Source organism: Thunnus maccoyii, chromosome 4 (genome assembly GCF_910596095.1).
Source record: "Thunnus maccoyii chromosome 4, fThuMac1.1, whole genome shotgun sequence".
NCBI lineage: Eukaryota > Metazoa > Chordata > Actinopteri > Scombriformes > Scombridae > Thunnus > Thunnus maccoyii.
Genome location: NC_056536.1, coordinates 7,988,833 through 8,013,696, shown reverse-complemented (window position 1 = coordinate 8,013,696; position 24,864 = coordinate 7,988,833). Strand labels below are relative to the sequence as shown.

Sequence of the window (24,864 nt, the reverse complement as noted above, 5' to 3'; positions counted from 1 at the left end):
CTTTTTATTGCCTCCCAACTTTCTCTATCATGCATGCTTGTTACGCTCTTGTTATTCCCTCATTCCCCAGTTCACTCACTCCTCATGTCCCTCATCCCCTCAGCTTTCCATCCCTCATCTTTGGTTTGTCTTCCCACCCCTTTCCCTCCCTTCTGTTTTTCCTCTCCTGTTATTTTCCTCACCATTTCTCCTAGCTTCCCCTCTGCCTCCTCCTTTGTAGCTCTGTCTCTTCCCTCCTTTCATCACCATCCCACAATCTTTCTGTTCCCTTCTGCTGCAGTCTGCTCTGATAGAGATATCATGTGGCAGGGACAGCTTTCTAATGATAATATTAGAAGAAGCTGGGACAGAATCCAGATGAACCCTCTATAAAAAGATAACCGTTATATTTCACAGTTCCTCTCCCTCAAACTATGTTTGCATGCCATCTGTATGTGTTAACTTTTGACTGATATTGGCTTTTGATTAAAGACCCCTGTAATTAAGTGGTGGTATGCACTGACACACCATTATAGAGAAAACATAGACCTAAAAACGTATTATTCTGCCATTTAGTCTACTTTTGGGTAATTTACAAATGGACTTTTAATTTCCCCTTTGGATCAATCAGTGAATCAATCAATGGGAAAGACCACAGCACAAATTTCCCCAGATTTTACTTCTATATCCAAATATCTATGTTTCAGAGGTGCTTGAGGATGTCATTTGTAACAGCAGACAAATGTACAGTCTCAGTCTGACACCTAAGAAGTAGGGTGTGATACTTATTTGTACGAATGCATTGATCTTTTGCACCAGTTTTTCTATCTACATAGACAACATCAGGTCAGGATTTACTGTGGCAATAAAACAGACTTTGTGGTCTGTCATGACAGAATGAGAGAAACACTGAATTATATAATGACAGTGACAAAGGAACCGTATTTATCAAGAGTGGGTCACGTCTGGCAGACACACAATACACTCAATAAGATCAGTATCGTCACCAGTATTGATCCAGCGGTTTGGATCGGTGCATTCCTAGTTGTTTGATCTCTAACAAGAAACAAAGCTGGCAGGTTTTTAGTGACTTGCTCAAGGACACTTTAGTATGGCAGAGACTGATTTTGAAGGGTAATTTTTGAAGTTTCATTTTGTTTGCTTCCCTCAGCTATCATAGAAAATATGGCAGAGTTCAGACCAGGCCTGTGCACAGAGGCAGCTCAGCAGGGACTCATGCAGTGGCTGCTCAAGAGAATCAAGGTAAGAACTTTGCAACTGGATAAACTTATTTCCTTTACTTTTATTGCAAAACCTTTTTTTTCACAGCTAATTGCATTTAGTATTAAGTCAAGTTCTTCTAAAACAAGCAAAAAAAAATCCTTTTGTGAGGAGGTAATTTCACCCAATTCACCATTATCCTGGGATGATTCCCCAAGATAATATCAGTCAGTTCTATGAAATTTTAGAAACAAACTGATTTCCGATGGAAATGACTGAAATAGTCTTAATTATTTTTTTTACTCGTTTCACACTGATTTTGATGGTTCAATATGAGACAACGGACATTGTTATGGTGGACATTATTGTATTTGAGCTATTTGTATCCGTTCATTTCTGTAGCAACATTTTCACTCTGCTGTGTTATAATCACGATGGTGACTGTCAATGTGTTAAATGGAAATTAGACCACTTGGTCCTGAAGTCAAAAGATATATAAGAATATAAATGGATATTGATGTTTTTACTGTTGAATTTATACTTGTCAGAATGTCTCCTCACGGTTAAAAAAGGCATATTTGTTGCAGAACGTATGATGTGTTTGTTAATACCCTGCTCCGTAAAAGAAAGGAGTTTCACAAGATGTGTGGTAATTGGAATTTGGTCTCTTTCCCTCTCAGGCAAAGATGCCGTTTGATGCTAACAAGCTGTACTGCAGTGAAATCCTGGCTATCTTGCTGCAGAACAATGACAGTAAGTGTGTCCCAAGAAACGGTTTGTGGGTTCCAAATGATATTAGTTTATTTTCCACGTTTCTGTCACTTCTCAGTTTCCTCAAACAGACTGCCAAACTCTATTCTTCCTTCCCTTTTTTCTTCATTTCTTCTATTCCCTTTAATTCCTCGCTCCATTCTCCGCTCTCTTTTCATCCCTTCCTTTCCATTTTATCCATCTTGGCTTATTCTTGTTCTCTCTCAGCCTTATCACTTTCTATCCTCCCCTTTGTACCTCTTCCTCCTTTTCCTTTTTGTTTCCTTTCCATGTCTCTCTTTCTATCAGCTCCTCTGGCTCTATCGCTCCTTGAATGTCCTGCCTTTCACAGCCTTTGTCCTTTCCTCTCTCTTGTCTTCATCTCCCCTTTCTCTCATTTCCCCCATCACTCTTTGGTTTCATGTTAACTTTCATATTTCCATGTTTTCTTTCCTTCTATCCCTTCTTTCTTCCCAATCCTCTTTCAGTCTCCCCATCTCACTTCTGTTCTTCCTCTCTCCTTGTTTTGCCTCTCCATTTGCTGTCTTCTCCATCCTTTCTCCTCCCCACTAAACCCTGTAAAGCCTCAGATAGCCACAGGACTATCAGGTCTTCGGACAGGTTTTCATTAATGGTACAAGCCATATTGATATTCAGTGGGAGTCCTGTCTTATTCTCCTCCTCTTCATCAGTGCTGCCCTCATTCATCCTCTCTCTACTGACCTTCAAATACAAAATGAAATTAAAGAAAATGTTATTTTTCAAAAAAACAAAGGAAATGTCCTCGCATGAATAATGTTCCCTGTTATAATACTGTCAGAATCTTGAAGTAAGAATGAGGCAAATCACACAACTACTATTAGAAAAATGATCATTAGGGAAAACGCTTGATATGTTAATTTGAATGTAATTATCGCTATCTTGCTGTCAATCTTGACTTAAAACACCACTCTGAAGGGTATACATATATGTAAAAATACTTTTTGCTGTGAATGAGAAGAGCATCTCATCACCACTAATTGAGACCTCTGTAGATTCACTATATTTTTACAAATGAAACTCTATTCGTTATGAACGCTTCACTGCCTAGAAAAGATAACAAAATACAAATGGCAAGGAAGTGCTGTGTGCAGAGAAAGCTAGACTTTATCAAAGCAATAGGATGAAGCTGTCACACACTATTATTGTTGGTAAGCATGGGCTGTGCCACCACCTGATATCAATTTACAGGGTTTCCGAGTGTTGAGGTCCTTTAAATTTTAGAGGCCCTCACTGCCTTTTGTGGCCGCTAAGAAGCAGAATTGTGTTCAGAAACCTTAAAAGAACAGTTGAATACTCAAGTCTACATGGAATAACTTGAGAGGAGATATATTTTTCCGTGTCCTCATTTTCTGTCTCTGAGGTCCCTCGTGGCCAATGTGTTAGTCAGTGTGTTTATGCTCATCTTATGCCACTGTAGCGCTTCTGTCACTCTCTCCCTTCCTTTGTCTTTTTCTCTTTTGCTAGCCTTCATCTATGTTCTTAAACCTTTTTCTCCGACTGTTTTTGCTCCCTACATGTCTATTTTTTTGTAACCATCTCAATTTAATCTCCTTGTTGTCCTGTTACTCCATTTTTATCTCTTAGTCTTCTGCTCACTTTGTTTCTCTTTGTCTCTTCAACAGATACCAGAGAACTATTGGGAGAGATGGATGGCATTGATGTGTTACTGCAGCAGCTCTCTGTAAGATTTTGCTCTTACTTTCTTTCTTTTGTTCAACCACTGCTCCTCTTACTCAGCCATCATCCATTTTAGCCTCATGGGGTAAAGCTCAATCATTTCTCAAACATGAACAGTATGCTGAGAGGTGGTGCTCTCCACATCAAGCCTAGCCTAACCCCAAGCCAAATTCTTCACCCTGTTTTCCCCCCCTACTATTAACCTCAACCAATACACTCCTCTGTAGATAACTGCTAATGAGGTTCTGAGCATCCTGTGACATGTCATTTCCTTCCCGCTCAGGTGTTTAAACGTCATAACCCGTCCACAGCTGAGGAACAGGAGATGATGGAGAACCTCTTTGACGGGCTGTGTTCCTGCCTCATGCTGCCAGCCAATCGGGACCGCTTCCTCAGAGGGGAAGGGCTTCAGCTGATGAATCTCATGCTTAGGTGAGGCTGCACGCTAGAGGAAAAAGCCATGTCTTTTTAGTTTGCACATATCTTTTTCCCTGCAGTCAGTGTTCATTCACTTGTTGTTGCAGATGTCAACGCAGATATGTCGCACTTTCTGCTGGTGGTGCTCTTTGACTGTTCAGCCAGTCACCACCCAGGTTGTGTTTTTAATATTTAAAAAAGACTGTTATCACTTATTTAAGTGATGAGCACCATCACAAAAAACTGTTGTTAAACAGCACAGTGGAAATCAGTTGATTCCTCTACCACATTAAAATACTCGGTCTTTACTCATTATGAACATGACTGAGCCTGTCTAGTTTGCACAGTTTCAAATATGTAGCAGGGAAGATATTTGATGCACAGCAAACACGGTTTTGACAGTTGCTCATTTGGACTCTTTTGTTCATAATTATTACAGTGTTTGCTTAACCACTATCCTTGATGGACAAATTATTGCAGGCTGTTGTTTCAGTTAATGGATTACTTCTCAGCAAGCATTGATGCTATAAAATGTATGACTCTGGCTAAGTAAACACTAATAAGAATGCTTGTCAGAGGTTAAAATATTGTTTGTTTGAAAAGCTATCATTTTATTTTTGTTATAAAATAAATAGGGCACAGAAGAAGAATCTTCTTTAGTTGAAACTCCTGGGGGAGCAGGCAGCTTTGGGAGGCTTGAGGGAAGCTCTGACAAAAGGAACTTTAGAGTCAGCTGCCAAACAGCAACCTTTGTGTTGCAAGAGGCTTTCAAATTTAAAAAGAAATGACAAAACTATGTACATTTTTATAATTTATTATGTAACTGGTGGCGTGGGTACTTCAGTTGAATTCAGCTGAAGCTGGTCCGTTCGGTTAAAATGAGACTGTCTATCACTGCTGTTCATTTCAATGCAGTGTGTGCTATGTAAGTATTGTTCAGGCATGAATAAACTGAAATGAATGATGTTACAGGCTATTTAATTGGCAGAATGTTTAGATTCAACTGAGTCACAGATGGAAGAAAATATTTGTTATTATGCTGAAGTTATTAACTGATTATAATCAGCATCATCATTTTGTTTTTGCAAAATTCTTGACACAATTTCCAGAAACAAACGCATTATGTTTGAAGAATATTCCCTGTGTAATATCAACCTCCTAGATTAAGGAGGGAAATATAACCCTAACCGTCACCTCAGAACATCTCTTGATGCACACTGGCCTTCAGTGCTCAGTTCATTTCTTTTTCGTGCTTTCTGTACTGTGAAAATCTGAGCACTCATAGCATGACAGTGTGTAGCACAGCAGAGAACAGCATGTCTCTCTACTTGCCTGATGAGACGGCCGGTCCATTCAATCAGCAGTTGGTGGAGCACAACAAGGCAGAGATGTGACCTTAAAGAATCATAAAGACGCATTACACGCATTTATGAAACCATCACAGCTTCTGCACCTCTGAGCTGATAATCACCTCACTGGACACGTAGTTTTAAGGCTGGATCGATATCTCATTATCGGAATGCAAAAACACTTTTCTGGTAAATCATCCACCAGGGAAACAAAGAAAGAAAAAGAGGAGGGGAAAGAAGAGACCAACATATGACTTTGGGATTATTGTTCAAGTCTCATTTACTAAGTAACTAATTGTGTGTTTTTTAAGAACACTAAATGCTAATTTAATTTCTGATCACTTTAATTCTGCCTGATAGTAACAGTACAGAGAATACAGAACACCAGCAGATGGATTTATACTTGTCTGTTAAACAGTGTAGGCAAAGGTGATTAATAGACCACTGTCATTTCACCTGCTGATACCACCACCGCAACACTAGATGGATGTGTTCTACATTATCAGGTCATTATCATGCATTAGTCAAATATCCTTTAGTAGTCATGTTTACATACTTTCATTCACTGTTTGATATAAAGTCATGATGGGAGGGTTTTCTGTTTCTACCAATTACTGAAAATGAACCTATTGCTGTACAATCCTTTATCACTCAGGTAATCGTGTTTATATTCTTTCATTCAGTTTGTGATAGAGTGATCGCAGCCATTATAAATTATGTCTAGTTTTACTGTTAAGATTCCTGAGCTTTTCTTTAACATAATTTATGTTCCCTTCACTGTCAACAATCTCCACTGGCATCAGAAACATCTGTGAGAAAACACAACCACAAGCTGACCAATCTCAGTAGCTGCTGTCCAGACATCTAATTACTTTTTTGCAGAGGTGCATGTCAGCTACAGAATAGCTTTGGAGCCTCCACGAATAGGCTCTGTTTGCTACACCATAACATTGAAACACTCATGTACAAAGCCATCCTCAGTGACTGCAAATGTTTGGTCTATTGTGGAATATACTGTAAATCATTCAAGCTTAAAAATCTCATCACTTCAGACCACACATTATGCTGACTTTATTTTATTTTTATTTCTTTGAATATTTTCTCCAAAATTATTTTACTCTTTTCCATGCAGAACAGGCCTACAAAGTAATATCATAATCACTGCAAGAAAGCATAGTACCACAGCATAAATACACAAATACAAACTAGAATACAAAAACACAATACAACTTAAATTAAAGTGATCATTGTAAATAAATAAAAAAAGTTATAAAAACCTCTCTAGAAGGCATAAATACAGTGTTTTAGCAGAACACATGTGGCTCAAAACAGTTAGTTTTAAAGGGGCACAACGCTTTTTACACACGTCAGTTTACTCATCATGAGGAGTACTACTTATAACGTCCCAGATGATGTCAACAGGGTTATCTGGATTTGGGTTTAAGGCTTAGATTTTTAATAGAAAGCCTGTGTTACAAACTGGAAGTGTGGGGTTTGAAAAATGTGAATGTTTACCAGTCAGAATAGGCCTAAAGAAAGACTCTGTTGAGTTGCATTATGGGAAATACAGGATTTTTGAAACTTGTCCCATAGGACTAAAAGTTAGATCAGACTCTGCTGCTTTGGTTTTGGACAGTCTTTTTTAATCTATCTTTTGTGAGCACCCCGACTTTATGGAAGTGCAATACTAAATCACTGGAGTATCCCTTGAACACAGCAAAGTTCTACATTTTTTCACCAGCTCCCTCATTATCAGTTTTTTCATTCAGTTTCATTATAGTTTTAAAGAGAGATCAGCTCTTTGTCTTTGTCTGTATCGTGTCTTTAATTCTGACCAAGACAAGATAACAAAAAACTGAAAACAAAAATCATCCCTTCTCACTCGACAACATGTTTATTGGTTTTACATCAAAAACTCAATTTCATTTCCTACCAGAACTCTCCTACTACTCTACTCTTCTTCTCTTCTACTCTGCTGCATACAGATTTCACACTTCAAGTGTCTTGATAAATTACAGGCACAGCTAAATGTTTGTCAGACCAGACTCAGCTCCTGTACCAAAACCATTTTACAGACACATGTCCAAGAACCACATATTTTAGATCATGATGACCATTCACACCAGACTATCCAATGTTTTGATATTTTACATTTTTGAATGTACACCCCCCCCCCCCCCCTCCTTTAAGGGGATGTTGCCATTTTCCGATCATGTCTAAGACTGTTTTGGTTTTGTCTTTGGGGTTTATAGGCTGATTGCATCAGTCAGCACAGGTTAATAAACCTGCCAGAGTCCATCTTTAAGTGATTCAGTCTCATCTAGAATCTGAGTCTTATCAAAAACGTACTGCTGCTGTCATGCTGGAACCCACCGGACATCTACCCACGATCCATTTTGGCGTTACGAACGCATAGTTGACGACACCAGGAAGTTGAGTTAAGTCAGCTGTCTGCCAACTGAATTGCCTAGTTTCCCTTCGGAAAGTACACAGTGTATCGCTCCCCCGTGGCCACTCCAGCCGTCCATCATATATAATGTGTCTGTCTGGAGAACCAGACTCAACTGCCTGAAATATGTGTCCCTCCTCTGAGATAAACACTGTCATCTGTCATTGGTGGGAATGGAGGAAGTGACACTGTGACAGACAGCTACATTTCCTGAGAGGAAGTGTGGAGTGGGGGGGGGGTTGTGGAAGGTATAAAAAAAAAAGCTGGTCCCTTTTATCATACCGACGCAATGATGATAGAAAACAGATCGTCTTCATTGCAATTTATTTTTTAGAGAACACACATTTCCAGGTTTATTCTAGTTGTCTATTATATGACTAATTTATTTTCAGGTTTTCAGAATTACCTAAAAACAATTGCTTTATTTTCTTATAATTCCATTGTAAACTATGAAGTTTGAAAACAACAACACTGAGCTGGGAGAATATTTCGGGAAATGGGGTTAGTATTAGATTTGATAACCATCTTCAATCAATATTGGCAAGTATACCTTTTAATATTAATCTGACTTATTTGACATTCTCATATGCAGAAAAGTCAATATACCTGGCTTTGAGAGGTTGATATTATCAGCTCATCTAATTTACACGAGGAAAGTCTTGTGGAGGAGTTCATTAAATCTGTGATGAAGGAGGAGCCTGTTACTGCTTTTAAAGTACTGATTAAATGGTGTTCATAGGGAAACTTTAAAATACCAACCATATTTGTTACACCCATCTGGAGGGGTAAGGTACAAATGTAAAACTATGGTGTCTGTTTTTATCTGTGTTTTAGTTGATAATCATTGCCGTGAGCAAAAAATCTGTATTACTGCTAGAAAGGAAAAGAATGTATGTTAAACGGCTGAAATAATGTTTGAAAATGAAAATAAATGCATGAACAGAATACAGATCACTCAAAACACAAAATGTTTATGGCAGCTAGCTTAACTGTATATCTTTTAAGGACATTTCAGTCCTTTATATCTGTTAAAACAACATTATATATCTCTGACTTCAGTATTGCTTCCTCTCTCTGCTGCAGAGAAAAGAAAATGTCTCGAACCAGTGCTCTGAAGGTCCTGGACCATGGGATGATTGGACCAGAGGGAGCGGATAACTGCCATAAGTTTGTGGACATTCTGGGCTTGCGAACCATCTTTCCACTTTTCATGAAAACTCCCAAGAAGATGAAAAAAACCGGAGCTTCAGAGAAAGAGCACGAAGGTCAGTCATTAATAGAACAAGGCAGCAGTAGACATAATTTCTTAACAAATACTGCAATCAGCAGCAAATGTGTCACCCAGTTTTGACCTGTTATGGCAGTGTGAACTGTTGGGCCGTTCAGTGAAAGCTGTGGTGAGAAGCACCATTGCACAATTTTTCAATTAGACACTATCAGTAGCAAATGAGATGTTATAGCAAACATATAAAGGAAACTAACTAATGGAAACCAAACCACTGGGGCAAAGGGATACCAGTTGCCTTTCTGATAATGAGCAAGTATTTAGCTGGAGTGCAAAATGGATTAATGGATTCCACTGATACAATGAAGAAACTGCACAAATTAGGTTTATTTCTATAATTCCCTTATGTCCTAGAGAACCTGGATTGTGGACCAGTTCAAGCAATGGAAACTGCTGAAATTAGAGAAGACGTTAGAAGTCCTGGAAAATTACTTTTGTGACTATGGACCCAAAATGGTTGCAATGGTAGATGGTGGCAAAGTGTTTTTTTTTAACAACCTTTGAGGCACTTTATGGTATTATTAGATAGCGATAGTAGAGAGATGACAGAGAGAGAAGGAGAGAGAGGGGTGCAACAAAGGTTACTGGCCAGATTAAAACTGGGGACATTGAGGTTCATGATTGATTGCATTGATTATATTGTGTCCATTCTTCAGGACGTTGAGGTGCGGTATTGTTTCATTAAATATACACTTTGAGTTGTGTTATCTTATGTTGTGCGCTTTATCAAAGTCTTTAAAACCATATCTGTCCACCCCTGGACACTTAACCTGACATTATAGACCAATTTGAAGTTGTGCAGAGACCTAAAATGCAAAATAAAACCTTTTTATCAGGGGATCACAATGTCAGCCTGTATGTTAGTCCACCACTTTGGTCCAGACTGAAATATCTCAAAAACTATGAGATGGATTGCCATGAAATTTGGATAGATGTTCATGTTCCCCAAAGGATGAATCCTACTGACTTTGGTGATCCCCTCGCTTTACTTCTAGTGCCACCATCAGGTTGACATTTTTAGTGAAATATTTCAATATCTGTTGGATTAATTGCCATGAAATTTGGCACAGACATTCATGTTCCCCTCAGGATGAATTTAAATGACTTTGGTGATCCCTTAACTTTTCTTTCACACCATCATCAGATCAAATCTAATTGCATTCCCATCAGCCTCAATTGTACTTTGTTTTTAGTGCTAATCAGTGAATGTTAGCATGCTAGCATGCTAAACTAAGATAACATGGTAAAGATTATACTTGCTTAACATCAGCATATTCCCATTGTTACCAACATAATAAGAGTTTTAGCATGTTGACGTTAACATTTAGCTCAAAGCATCGTTACACCTGAATAAACAGACGGGTGACAAATTAAAGGAAAAACTGGTGCAGATCTGAATACTTGACCCCTACAGTGAGGGGATCTGGTGGCTCTGTTATGCTTTGGGGGGCATTTTGCTGACCTGGTTTGGGTCCACTTGTCCCCTTAGAGGAAAGGGTCACTGCAGATCAGTACAAAGTTGTTCTGAGTGATCACCTTTATCCTATAATGAAACATTTCTATCCTGATGGGAGTGGTCTCTTCAGGGATGACAATACCCCAATTCACAGGGCATGAGGGATCACTGAATGGTTTGATGAGTATGAAAATGATGTGAATCATATGCTATGGCCTTCACAGTCACCAGATCTCAACCCAACCGAACACCTATGGGGGATTTTGGACTGACATGTTAGACAGCGCTCTCCACCACCATCATCAAAACACCAAATGAGGGAATATCTTTTTGAAGAATGGTGTTCATCAGCCTTGACATTGATTTTACAGTCTCTGAACTCTTCTGGAGGGATGAACACCATTCATCTACCACCAATGGACATGAAGATATTATGCATAAAACAAGGCATGGTAACATATTTCGGTCGTTTTCATAGGACCAAAATGGTATGTGGGGTAGGTAGTAGGAACACACACACATACATATATATATATATATATGTATTCCATAATGGAAACATGGAACATACATGGAAACTCCTATATGTATGGTTGTAAAGGGTACAAAGTGCCAATGTCCTTCCATTTTTCCTTCATACAAAAATAGACACACATTTGAGAGATACTTATGGCAGAAAAATGTTTCAGGATTACATTTTTTGCCTCAGTATCTCCATGATTATTGAATTCCTTTGTCATAGGAATTGTAAGAAATGAAGAATAAACATGTTTTCAGTATGTTCATTGGAATGGAGGGCATTTGAGATGGGAATAGTATTTCTGGTCTGGTCAGGTTTATCAGAATCACTTATTAAAATAAGTGATTCTGATAAAACCTCTGGTGTCAGGAGGAATAAGTGGTATCCTAAATGGCCCTCTCAAGCTCCAGTGGGAGTATCTAAATGTGTTTCCACATAAAAGGTTGGATTTGTTTATACATGTAATTTGACAGTGTGTATGTTATAAAAGCTATATGCCCTCATAGTAAAGAATATAGCTTGCATTGATGACCTCTAGTAAAATCAGCCTACAGGAAAACATCTATTTCTTCACTCCAATCAATATTTCAGAGGCTGGGACTCACATAAGTACAGATAATAAGGGAAGACCCTGCTCCTTCATTGTGGACTTTTTTTTCCCTAGAGTTAAATCAATGCCTGTAACTATGTGTAATTATCTATGAAGGGAAGATGGAAGGACATTGGCACTTTGTACACTAAATGACTATACATTAAGCTATTTCCACATACATTTTCATGTTCCTACTAGCTACCTTATATACCATTTTGGTCCTATGAAGATGACAGAAAAATGCTACCATGCCTTGTTGTATTCATAGTATCTTCATATCCATTAGTGGTAGAGACCTCAAAAAAAAAACCTCAGACTTTGAACGAAATCTGAGATGGTGCTGCAACCACTTTCCTGGATTCTGTCTGATCTGACACAGAATGACCCAAGTACATAGTGTACATAGTGTACTACATGGAAGTGTACTAATGGAAGTATCCAAAATGAGACACAGTGTTAGTCTTGTTCAATGATAGGACAAATAGAACACAGAAGATCACTGGTTTATAATAACAATAATTTTGAATGCAATATTTTCCACAGATTAAACATACAACATAGCATGCCAGTTGATTTCCTAGAAAAATGTGTTCGTATATTCATATAATTTGTGCTGACTATTCCAAATATGCTGATATTTTACTCATATGTGATCAGCAAAAATGGTATTGTTGTTCATTAAAGTTACATGTAACATGTTATTGAACCTTTATAATGTGAATATGGTAATGACTGAGGTGTTAATAGTATTGATGATGCTTGACAGTGTCACAGCTTTTTGTTATTTGTCAAGTTAAAAAAAAAAAAAAAATCAATAGATTGCTGACTGTGCTAATTTAAGTGATTACACTAATCAAGATGGGGACACTTCTTTCTTCTGCTTCTGGCTTTCTGTGATGTGTAGTCACACTCGTTTCCTTACGACACACTCAATCCTAATCTGCTCATGTATCACGGTTTGCTGCCTCTTCGGCCTGTCAGTTTACACTATCAATTCAATCTTGATTGATTTTCCTGCCCGCGCTCTCAAACCTCTCTTGTCTCTGAGTGAGAGATAGGAAGTGCAAACAAGAGCCAGAGAGAGAGAGAGAGAGAGAGAGAGAGAGAGAGAAAGATAGGATGTCCATGTTTTACGGGGTGAGAGAATAAAATAGAGGAGACTGAAAGAAAAAGGTAGAAACCCTGTCCAACTCTATGTTCTTTGTTTGATTACTTATGTCCAAAATGTGGAATCCCTTCTCTCTCTCTCTGTCTGTATTAATTATGTTTAATACGTCTGGTGGGGCCTCCCAGTCCTGCAGAGGAGAACAAATTGTCTTCCATTGTGTCCCGTCTCACCCAAGGACCAGATGAATTAACCTTTGCCCTTCACAAGCAGCAGGAGGAAGAGTAGGGAAGATAACCCATCCAGTTAAATCTCCCCCCCCTCCAGTGTGTTGAAGCCTCTGGCACAGCAGACACACGCTTAAAAGACAGGCTTTATAAAGAGATGTTGAAATCCACCATGAAGGTTCTCTATCCCTGTGAAGTTTGGCAAGTGTGGTCTAGATCTGTGTAAGCTGTATCCAGAGAACCAGGGTATGATGATGTATGCAGTATATATTGGGGAGATATGAAAATCAGTATGATTCTGGCCTTTTAACTCAGCAGCTCTATTTGTTGACTCCTGCTTGGAGTCAAAATGTTTTAGTTCAGAGCTCAGAGTGTTTAGTAGTCTTCAAAGCAAACCATATAAACTTTACAGTAACTAAAGTAAGGTCTTTCCACAAACTTCATCATAATATCATAGTATATCATAGTTTAAATAAGCATCAATATAGACAAATTTGGGATGAAGGAAGCAGCTGCAGTGTATGTAAAATGTTAAACTTTTATCTCCTTTTGTACATCTTTGCCCAGCAGATATGCCCGAGACTTCCTGTAAAACCTATATGTTATAATCTTGTCATCGAAATGCTGTTGAAACAGGGTTTATGTGATCCAGACAATTTTTCAACAAGATTTAGCCCACTTTCATTTGATGCCTAGACGTCTTTTCACCAGCAAATCACCAAAACCAGGCATACAAGTGCTCTTATCAGCTCCTCCAACAATAACTTTCAACTTTGGAAAAAGAATATAAAGTAAAATTCACAAGTCTTTGGTCCTTGAAGTCATTCTAATTTAAATTAATCTCTTATGCTCCATCTGAGATAATACTCTCTGAATAATTTGAGCAGCAGCAATTTGAGCTCAACACACTTTACTAAAAAAAATAAAACAAAAGCCAAACTAATAGACAATACAATTGATAGATTACATCGTAATTAATAGATAACAGTGCAAGAAATCATAAGGTTGAAAGTTTTGAAAGTTTGATTTGTAATCATATGCTTGACAAATGATGAAAAGTAGCACCAGCTAGGGCGTACTACCACTCAACGTTCACATTTATCCAATTTCATAACCAAATTCAGACTATTATTTGGAGACTGAATAACACCCACATTCACATAAGCTACCTCTCCAACCATGATCAATCCAACCATCTGTGCTTTTATGGTCAGCTGAAGGATTAGTCTATATTCAACCATACAAGTTTTTAATATGCAGTAATTTAGATTTAGAAATAGTTTTTCTATAATAATTCATGTTGTGATTCTCTTTGATCAGAATTGCAGCCTGTATAGGATTTCCCATCATGATCCCATTGATTTGTCTTACAGCTATAGGCGTAAGGAGATGCCTGTCATAAAAGAAGGTGTATTGAGTGAGCCCTCCTTCTCTGTAAGACTACTAATTGAAAATGCTGTGAATCAAGTGGCTCTCCAGAATAACACAATAACGCTGTAGATTAATTAACTATCAGCTGCTTCAAACAAAAGTAATTAGGAGGTAGGGACCTCTCTGTCCTTCTATCCTTAGTGCTCTCTCTCGCTCACATTCATTCCGTGGCTCTCTCTATCATAAACCTTGGTGCAAAGATTGATCCCCATGAAATCCTTTCTGAAATTGACACAGCCCAAATGACCAGGGATTGCCGGACCACATTAGCATACAGAATGGCATAATTAATAGAGACGTTGTAAGTGCGTGGGAAAAAAAAAAAACTGAAAGGAAAACAAAAAAAATCCAAACAACAAATTGCACTTCTCTGCTTATGAATATTCTCATCACGACGCTGCCTTTCACCTTGTTTTAGGGTCTCAGTTTACTAGTGTATGTACTATGTCATTACCAGTGAAATGAGATTGTATGATTGAAATTGGTGGCAGCCGGTTGTTATATTTAGGCGGCTAATGATGCGAGCGAGTGTGAGAGGGAACAGAAGTAAACAACTAATTTACATGGCGAGGCACAATAGTCATAGCTCCATCTCCAGCACCACCTCGGAAAAGTGTTTCTTTGTGTACTCGCCCGCATGTGGGTGTTTGTTTGGCAGAGAGAGAGAGTGCACAAGGGGTGAGGCTGAGGCGGCTTTATAGTTGGTATGTTTAGAGTACCACGCAAACACCTTCGAGTGCAGTGAATGCCCTCTTTTCTAATGAATGCACTAAAACAAGTAATGAGAGAGGCACGCTGGCAGATATAGCTGTGCAATAGAAAAAAAAAAAGTCATGTTTTGTGTCACTGCAGTTCTTTTGGAAGTAAGCAATGGGGAAATATGAGAAAGCCCAATTACATCACCCCCCACCCAAATAATGGCAGCTTCATTTCAAAGACACAACATGCAATTTTTAACTGCAGTCTCTTTTTCTTATTTTCCCATTAATTTATCACCGATATCTCTCCTCTGATATTAACAAATGGAGATTTAGAAAAGCATGACCACACAGCAGAATATATGAGGTGAGATAAGTGCCTCCCTGTAACAGAGAAACTTAGTTATCTGGATTTAATGATTAAACTTAAACGTCACATATCTCAGTCAAAAGCAGAGAATCAAATGGAGTTCTCATTTGATCATCTCCCCCTCCCAGCGCTGAGCCCCTTTGGCACCGATTGAGATCAGTGACATTTTACATGATACAAGTTTGATTGTTATCTGTGTTGTCAGAGTCATGCTGTGTAATCCTATTATTAGTGTATTTCAGAGGGAGAGATTTGCAGTTGGATCCCTGTGTACGGACGCATCTAATTAACATCTTCATGTTTGGTCTTTCCTCCGGTGGAGATTGATCGTGTTCCATCTCTGTAAACTTATACTCTAATGAAATATACTGTGTTATATTTGGATGTATGTGAAATGTTTTATTTCAAAATTCAGTGCTCAGTTGAGGAAAAGAAAGGCTCAGTATTAAGAAGAAATGTATCAGTCAGTTGTACAGGAAAAGTTAATTTCATGGTAATCATATCAGCCATTTTTTGTATGTGTCTATGGTATTTTTTGAAGTGGGAGATAACAACATATGTTATATGTTTCCTAAGAAATCTTAATGAAACCCACAGTGTCTTGTTTTATAAGATCTAAAGGTATGTGAAAAAGGAAAGAAAGAATGTAAAAAAGTATGTGGTGCTTAATTTAAAAGTATATTAGGCAAGATTTGTCAGCTAGTGTTTGTAAACAGCATTTAAAGTTGGCCCCTCCTCCCCGTGTTAGCGAGCGAGACAGAGAAAGAGAGCAGCAGCGGTGGTCAAGTGAGCTAGAGAGTGAATGAAGAGATTGATTGTTTCACAGCAGTTACGTTCTAAAGCACAAATAAACATGAGTACACCTCTGTACAGCCCCGCCCCAACACACAGACCCACAGCTCTTGTCACAGAGACAGAGACAGAGAGCAGAGCAGACAGTGATGTAACCTGGTTGCTATGCTACGAGTCGCGACCTCAAACCTTGCGCGTTGTTATTGGCTCGGGCTACACACCCACTGCTCAAAGGTTGATGCCCAGAAGCATCTTGAACACAGCGAAATAATAAGAAAATACAGGCAGAAGGCAGTGTCTCTGCAGATAAATACACCCCCACACACTTCTAGTGGGTCATAAGTGATGATTGAGATGGATTACTCCTGTCTGAGTCTATACATTGTTTTTTAGGAAAATCCTGCGTACCTGCGTACCATACCTTTTAATAAATTAAAGTATACATTCATGTTCAAGATTCTACCTACAGTCCTCTGAGAATCCAACACTTTGTTCCCTTTCACAGCGACAACACCACACAACATATGACGCATAACACTTTAAATGGCATATGGAGTAGAGCCAGGGCACAAAATTAACACCAGCCACCAGCCAAATGCTGGTAGATATGTAACTGACCATTTGGCCAGTGGACAAAAAAGTTAATTTTGCAACCTGAGTAGGGCTACAGCTAATGATTATTTTCATTGTCGGTTAATCTGAAACTTAATTTTCTCAGTTAAAATCAGTTAAAATGTCAGAAAATTGTGAAAATTTGGAAATCATTGTTTCCAAAAGCCCAAGGTGCAACATCAAATATCTTGTTTTGTCTTGTCAACAGTCAAGACAAAACAAAGCACTAAAGAAACCAGAAAATGTTCATGTTTGAGAAGCTAGAATGAGAGAATTAATCGATTATCAAAATAGCTGTCAATTAATTTTCTTTTGATCGATTAATCAGTAATGTACTTTTATAATAAGCTTCCTAGTTTTGATGTTGATGATACCTTAATGAAAATGTTTTATTCCTGTTTTATTAAGGGTGGATGAAGTGAAAGATAACATTTTACTCTCATTACTCTAAGAAAAAGCCAATAAGTACTTTATCAGACCACCTGCTCAGCAAGCTTGAACACGTAGAAAGAATATTTTTAACTGCTTTGCCTGCAGTGTCCCATCCACCGTCGGTATGTTTTACACAACCACAGTGCGCTGGTTAAGCTAATAACACGAAAGCTGTCTCTATGTAGCCTCCCTATTTATCTGAGTTTGCCACGTATCTTAAAATCTGGCAAATTCTTGTAAACTTAGCTGCCGGCTGAGACAAAGCAGCCCCTCCTCTCTACCAGCAGCACCTGCAGGCAGTGAATCACATTAGCAGCAGAGGGAGGAGGACAGAGGACAGGAGGAAACACTGCCTGCGCGGAGAGCAGCTGCACACACGCCCCTTGAATTGGGTGATGGTGATGGGTTGAAATTATATGTTGTATGTGGATTGTGTGTGTAGATTGTGTTTCATAAATGATCTGGCAACTTGGGTAACGTCAGACAAGCTGAACTTATAGAACCGTGTGTGGGACGATGATTTATAACAAAGGGTGAGATCCATGCAAATTATGGGAGTTTCCCAGGGGAAACAACGTAACGGGAGCACAGCAGGAGAGGTGGTGAAAATACGGGAGAAATCTGGAAAAAACAGCAGGTCTGAGTCTTAGAAACAGCAGTTGACGACAGTACAATCTCACCACAAGGTCCATGAAATAGTAGCAGTGGAAAGTAAGATTATTTTGTCGATGACACTTTCCAAAGTTAAGAATGAAATTTCAATCTCATTTTGAAGACAATGTGGATGAGAAGTCCTTAAAGTGCTCAGAGGAATTAAGATTTGAACTACATTTCCATGACAACTGGGCAACTACATCTTCCAAGGAAGATTGGACCTTCTGGTGAGAGTTTAAGTGTTTAGATGTGATTACATACAAAAGCAGAAAAATAACCAGAAAATCGTTAAGTGTAGCCCTTTAGACATGTTTCATCTACCTCTCCACTTATGCATGTCATTTTTCCAACATTTTCTTGGATTATTTTAAAAAATATTTTCTACATTTTTAAAAAAATAACAGGAGTGACTGTTTTGACTGAAGACTCTGCATATGTGTTTTATGACTTAACAGTCATTTTTAAGACACTTACAATGTCATGTACACCATGTGCTGCTATTTTTTTGTCCTGACTTTCCACTCCTCTCATTCCCTCTGAGAGTTGAGAGCCTGAATTTGTTCCTGCTCCTTCAGAGAGAGAATATGGTCTCCATAACCCCTGACAGACTAGCCTGTGGTGCTGGAAGGCTGATTGCTCTCCCCAGAGCACAGTTAGCCCAGGCCCAATCTGTCTCTCAGTGAAGTACCACCTATTTGTATTCGTCTACCATTCAGAACGACACTGCACTTCCTTCAACTGTCAATCAATGAATGAATTCAGGCTACTCAGGGTTATTTGCATGTTAACTTACTGCTATGAATCCCCTGGGGAAAAGATGAGGCGAATGGTGAATGATTAGTGGTAGAGTGAAAGCTAGCATTTGCAGCTTAGCAATGCAAATATTCCTCCAGCAAAAGTTGACTGAGAACTTGTTAACCACTGTGATGTTGCTCCAACAGTCTCCCATTGTTGGCCATTGCACCGCTCCACTGGAACAGTTTCCAGCAAGGGAACATTTGTTCTTTAAAGCAAATTAAGTTCTCTTCTGTTCACACAGTGTTTGTGATGTTGTCGGTCTGGGTCTGAAGTTGTAGTGAACTCTGTTCTTCTTTTGAAAGATGAAACTCTTAAAATAGGTCTCTGTAAAGGCCACAACCAAATCAGAGGTTACCGTTGTTTAAATTATTACAATGTTGGCTCCAAGGGAAGGCTGTCCTCAAGTGGTTTTCACTTGCAACAGTGTCAAGAGCAGCAGGAGATTGTATAAACCATAAAATGCTCTCTCTCTAATGAGAATAAGTCTCTCTGTGAGCTGTGAATGTATGAAAAGAAAAAAAAAACAAATAGAGTGAGCTGCTGGACTTGGCCTAACTTTACATTAAAGTGATTATTATCTGACTTGTGACAGTGGGGTCTGTTAATTAGTCTGTATTTAAATAAGACGACAATATGTTGTATGGCTAATTGTTTGTTACTGAGAATGGAGGGAAACTATATTCAGTTTGACTAATTGGGGTTAACAAGATATGTCGTATATGTATTTGATGGTCTGATTGATCTTAATAACCGCGTGTCATGACTGATTACCCCGCACTCATAACAAGTATAAGCTGACTGAAGTGAACTACCCTGCACATGTCTGGTGGCAGCTTACAGCTCATGACATGGTTGTTTGGCATTTGTAACAGTACTGTGCAACCAATGAGTCTTGCTTGTGCACGTCTTAAATGTAAAATCTTTGTTATGCATTTGATGATTACTGTTTTGTCTGAATCTTTGACAGGTTTTGTTGTAGGTATTGCTAAAGACGAAGATGATGGAAGTTTTTCTTGTGTTCTTGTTTGTTCCTTCTTTTTATAGTCAAAGTTGAAGTGTAAATCAAAGCATGTAAATGAAGTATTGATTGGACACCTTTCTAAAGACAGATGAGGAAGCTGTTTTACTCAGCCTTGCCCTCCATCTTGTACCCCCAGTGTAATCCCGCCTCCATCCCTCCACAAACTGCATCGGAGTGGTCGCTGTTTAGTTTTAAACTCTTTGGAAAGAACATTCCACAGCCAGCGATCAATAGCCTCCCCGGCAGGGCGTGGAGGTGGCGACATCAATTACCACTCGGATCAAGTTGATAAAGTAGCGTCCTTTCGGAAATGGCAGTTGGCCTCCTTGTCCATGTGTACAGGAAATAAGGTTGTCTACGTTAAAGCAAGGGAACCTTAAACTCTAATAAAGATACCTGATGTACAACCAGAGCAAACGGTTTTAACTACATGTTTTATCTTAGTCCTTATTTTAGTCCTGAAAACACACCAGTCACTTGCATCTAAATCAAGTTTGTGTTGGTCATAGATCCCTCAAGTTGTCCATTCATTTGAAAAGGTGAAAACTAAACCCCTTCCGAACACCTTCATTTCAAAATCCCTTAATTAACAAATGTAATTATCTGTTTGGTTTAAAAAGTTGCGAAGAGGGGAAAAACACACAATAACTTGAAAGCAATCTCTGAATTTTCACCTAAATTAAGAAAAAATTAAATTGTAAAAAATTTTAAAATTAAATTTAAAAAAATTAAGGCCCCTTTTAAGGTATAAATTAAAGCATGGCTTTCATGTTATTTGGTCAGTTAGGGTGTTTTCACAGATTAGAAAGTCCTTAAACCAAGCAGATAATCCATTGAAATACATACAATCCATAAATTATCCCCTTAAAATCCCATTAGAAATACTTTCATTACATCATTAATAATGGGTAAATTTATAATTATTAATTTAGTTTAATAGTAATAAGGGTAACAGAAGAGTTTCAGATCAGTTCTTTCTTTTAGTCAGGATTTTGGCTCACAGTTCAGCAGAAATGAAAGAAAATGTTCATTTATCTCAGTTTTTGAGAGAATATATTGTCTTTTGGACCTTTTGGATCACAATGTTTTGTATAGTGTTTCATGCATTTCACTGCCTCATACCTCCAATCATATTGTTGATATGAATGAAATATATGTACAGTATATTATGAAAGACTTGACATTGGCAGCTGTTGTAGCCTTCAGTTTTCTCAGCCTTCAAGTCTTGTGGGTATGGATGGTGCGGGTCGCAGGGGATTGCACAAAGGGAGCTGACAGCAAACACGACCCCTTTTAAAAAGCAGAAATGGGATTGATTCCTGTACTCTTGTTGCTTAGCAACTGCAAAGCCCCGTTGAGAGAGAATATTGACCTCTTGTTGATAAAGTCCAATTACATTTTTTTCTCACTCTGTATATCCAGAGATTTTACAATGTCATATTCTGTCCCCGCTGTGTATACAGTGCATTGTTCATTCAATATCATAGAGAAATATTATACTATGATTGTCACCTACTGGTGCAGCCTGTGAGTGAAAAAGTCTTTGAATGGGATAACATATCTTGCATAGTATGAATCGGTTTAACAAGGGCACCCAATAGGACTAACAAGCTTTTGTTGCTAATTTAGTCAATTAACGTGTTTTTTAAACCCTCCCAATTGCTAAATGGCCCCCAGAGCTGCCACAAATTTATATCAGCACAAGAACTGTAATTTAGCTACAGCCAAAACCGTTACGCATTTTCCAGCATGCCCTAAAATGAAAATTGATTTCTAAATTTCATTAAGTTTCTCCTCCTCTCGTTCTGCGCACTCTCTGTAGGAGTATCCATGCTTAGCTGGCTGCGTGCTCTAATTACAAATTATCAAGTGTTAATCGATTTCTTTCATAGGGCTGCGGATGTGGGTGTGAATGAGCTTTACAGTTTTTGTAAGCTTACTGTTTGTTTTAACTGCATATCGGAAGCTTATGTTATGTAAACTGCAGGCACCTGTTGGTTTGTGATGCCATTTTCAATGTCATGTCCGAGATATTGTATGTTTGTGTGAGAGAGATAGTGGAGACTCAGAGAGGAAGATGCATTTATCTTGTATACTGTAAGTTGTTCCATAAAGAAATAATAAATGTAGGTAAATATAGATAAGAAATAGATAAGGGATTGTTTTGCTGGGTGTTGGAAAATGTTCGAGATTTTGTCTTGATGATATAAACGAGAAAGCTTTAGCTTTACTTCTCACTTCCTTTTCCATAGAGCATGTCTGCTCCATCATCGCCTCCATGCTGAGAAATCTCAAGTCCCAACAGAGAAGCAGACTCCACAACAAGTTCACAGAGAACGACTGTGAGAAGGTCAGTCCTCTTTATCTTTTTTCTGTCCTTTCCTTCTCAATCTCTTTGTATCTACAGTTTGCAAGCAAATTCCATCAGGAAAGCGTAAGCAGAGGCGTTCATGTGTTTAACATCAAGACAAAATGAAGCTCTAAGCTCTATATATGTTAATCACACAAACACATGGTTAGTTTAATATAATAGCAGATTCACTTCATGTTGTTTCATGCAGATCCGCTGCAAAACATTTGTTTATGTCCCATTTGCTTTATTAGATAAAGCAAGACACTGTGCTGTCAACACATTTAATTACCTAATTTCCCTTTTCTTATATTACCCATTTATTCTGTTATTGTGCAGCTTTATATATTTTTAATCAAATTCCCGGTACTTAAACATGTATAGATGGGAAGACAGCAAGGAGTTGATAAATTGCTATAAATACTAATAAATATATTTGTTCAGGGCCTAATCATTAGCATGACTGTTTTCCAACGTTTTCGAGACACAGATGTTTTGACGCTAATTGTCAATTTGACTATGAAGAAAATCAGAATGTTACTAGAAAGCCTGAATTTTCAAACTATACTGTTACCTTTAGCGTTGATTATCAGTCCTGCCTGTTCGTACAATCCTCTTTTTCTGTGCTTACTTATCAAGGCCAGTTATAAGACCAGTATAAACAGGCTTCTTAAGACATAGTATGTGTCACATCAGGAGTGACACAGAGGGCATTTTGGCTGGAATAGATTACCAGTTGTGATGTGTGATTCAATAAACTGAGTATTTTTATCAGTCTAATATTATTTTCACCAGAAGCCAGAGGCAGGAGTTTACAAGGCAGGTTAAATACATTCAGGTTCACATTCAGGTCACTCAGTCAGGCTTCAGTGACAACACTGTGTACCTGTGGATCCCAAGTTCTACCATGTCACAGAACTTGAGCAAGTGATTAACATATCAAACCTGACACCTTAGCTGCACTCTTCCCCCGCTACTCCCACATTTCCCATCACATGTGCAAAAATGTTTCATATCCAGTATGCTGCTCAAGGCCATTTTAATAGGATATATGACTTCTAATGTGCAAGCTACCTGTTGTGCAAATCAAACATGGATGTCTCCTTCATCACCAAGTCATCCTAGTGTCTCATTTCCATCAAACATTCTCTGTAGTACAGTTGTTAATGTTCAGTGTCTGACTATATGTTAATACAATACATTTGAACACAAACATATAGATGGGTCTACAATGTATGTGTTACTAAGTTATAAAATCACATTTATCAAATTATTTTAGGTGTTATATATTTATCCCAAATAATATTTTCTCCCCTTTTTGCCTTCAGAGTCTCATCTTTCTGTCTCTTCTTTGTGCTCTCTCCTTTTCCCCTCACATTTCTCTGATTTTCGTGGTGCTTTCTTGTATGCCGCGTCTCTCACTTTCTCTCCGCCTGCCTCTATTTCATTGTCTCTTCAGGTTGATCGACTGATGGAGTTGCATTTTAAGTACCTGGAGGCTGTTCAACAGGCTGACAAGAGAATCGAAGGAGAGAAACATGTAAGCATCTCTCCTTTCGCTTCCATCCCTCTCGCCCTTTCAATCTGTATCTTCACATACATGATTGTGTTGATGATACACTTGAGTTCTTGATTTAAAGGAAACCAAACATTGTGTTGTTGACCACAAAGGCACAGCCATCAAGGAGTTGTATCTGTCCAAGGCATTATTAGAAGAACTGATGTCCACTAGTATGTTTCTTTTTTATATATGTGTACTTTCGGGGCGTTTCATGCCTTTTTATTAGATAGCAACAGTACAGAGATGATGGGAAACGAGGGGGGAGAGAGATGGGAAATCACACCAGAATTGAGCTGCAGTTCTTTCTAGTATTTTCATTTCAAGAAGGAGTCACCAGGACAACGAGGGAGTACGGCATGGGCAATAGTTTGAATTTAATGAATTAATTGTCATGTAGAATTTATAGAACAGAACGGATATTTTGCTGACGACAATGAGACCTTGATTAATCTAGATTCCTGGAAGGTTTTCATTGGATCGCTCATTCCTGGTAAGTTCTAGCAGTCCGTTGAGACAGCTTCGTAAAAATTGACTCGTTGAAGTGATCCCAACTCAGACTTATCAGTTTCTTTGAACCCAACAAGCAGCACTATTTGATCCTGAACTGACTGTAGTCTGAGAAACCCCTGTCCAAATCTGATCTGAATCAGACCACCACAAGCGATATTCTAGGTCAGACCAGTAGAATCAGTGCCTTTTCATTAATTAATTAACGCTCTGTTAACCTAATGACTGTCATCTAACATCAAGGTAAAATTCTACTTGAGTGAATTCATCCATAAATGAGTAATGGTGATATTCCACTCCGCTACATCAGAGAGATTGAGATCAGCAGTCAGCGATCATCAGTGTTGGCACATCATCTGTCTTCATCTTAATGAGTCGTGTTGGTTCTCACTGTATCACGGGGGGAAAAAGGTCCTTCCACTTAGGTCATTTAGTCTACTATTGAGTCATGTAGTCTTTCATTGTAACAAATTAAACATTTAACCAAAGGCAGGATTACACTCTCATTTGAGTACAAACTTGTTTTCAAGTATGTTGCAGTTTTGTTGCGAACGGCCTGCGTTATTTTA

The 24,864-nt window shown here is 38.4% G+C and overlaps 1 protein-coding gene across 2 annotated transcripts in view; it reads left to right on the top strand.

Moving 5' to 3' along the window:
• The window catches only part of ctnnbl1 (catenin, beta like 1), a 61,956-nt gene that overhangs the window by 15,760 nt on the left and 21,332 nt on the right, over positions 1-24,864 (top strand). For both annotated transcript variants that reach the window (XM_042409871.1, XM_042409870.1), the window contains exons 7-13: positions 1,151-1,242; positions 1,881-1,953; positions 3,615-3,673; positions 3,953-4,101; positions 8,968-9,149; positions 22,130-22,227; positions 23,687-23,767. In XM_042409871.1, coding sequence (XP_042265805.1) covers positions 1,151-1,242; positions 1,881-1,953; positions 3,615-3,673; positions 3,953-4,101; positions 8,968-9,149; positions 22,130-22,227; positions 23,687-23,767 — 734 coding nt within the window. The remainder of the gene's footprint in view (positions 1-1,150; positions 1,243-1,880; positions 1,954-3,614; positions 3,674-3,952; positions 4,102-8,967; positions 9,150-22,129; positions 22,228-23,686; positions 23,768-24,864) is intronic.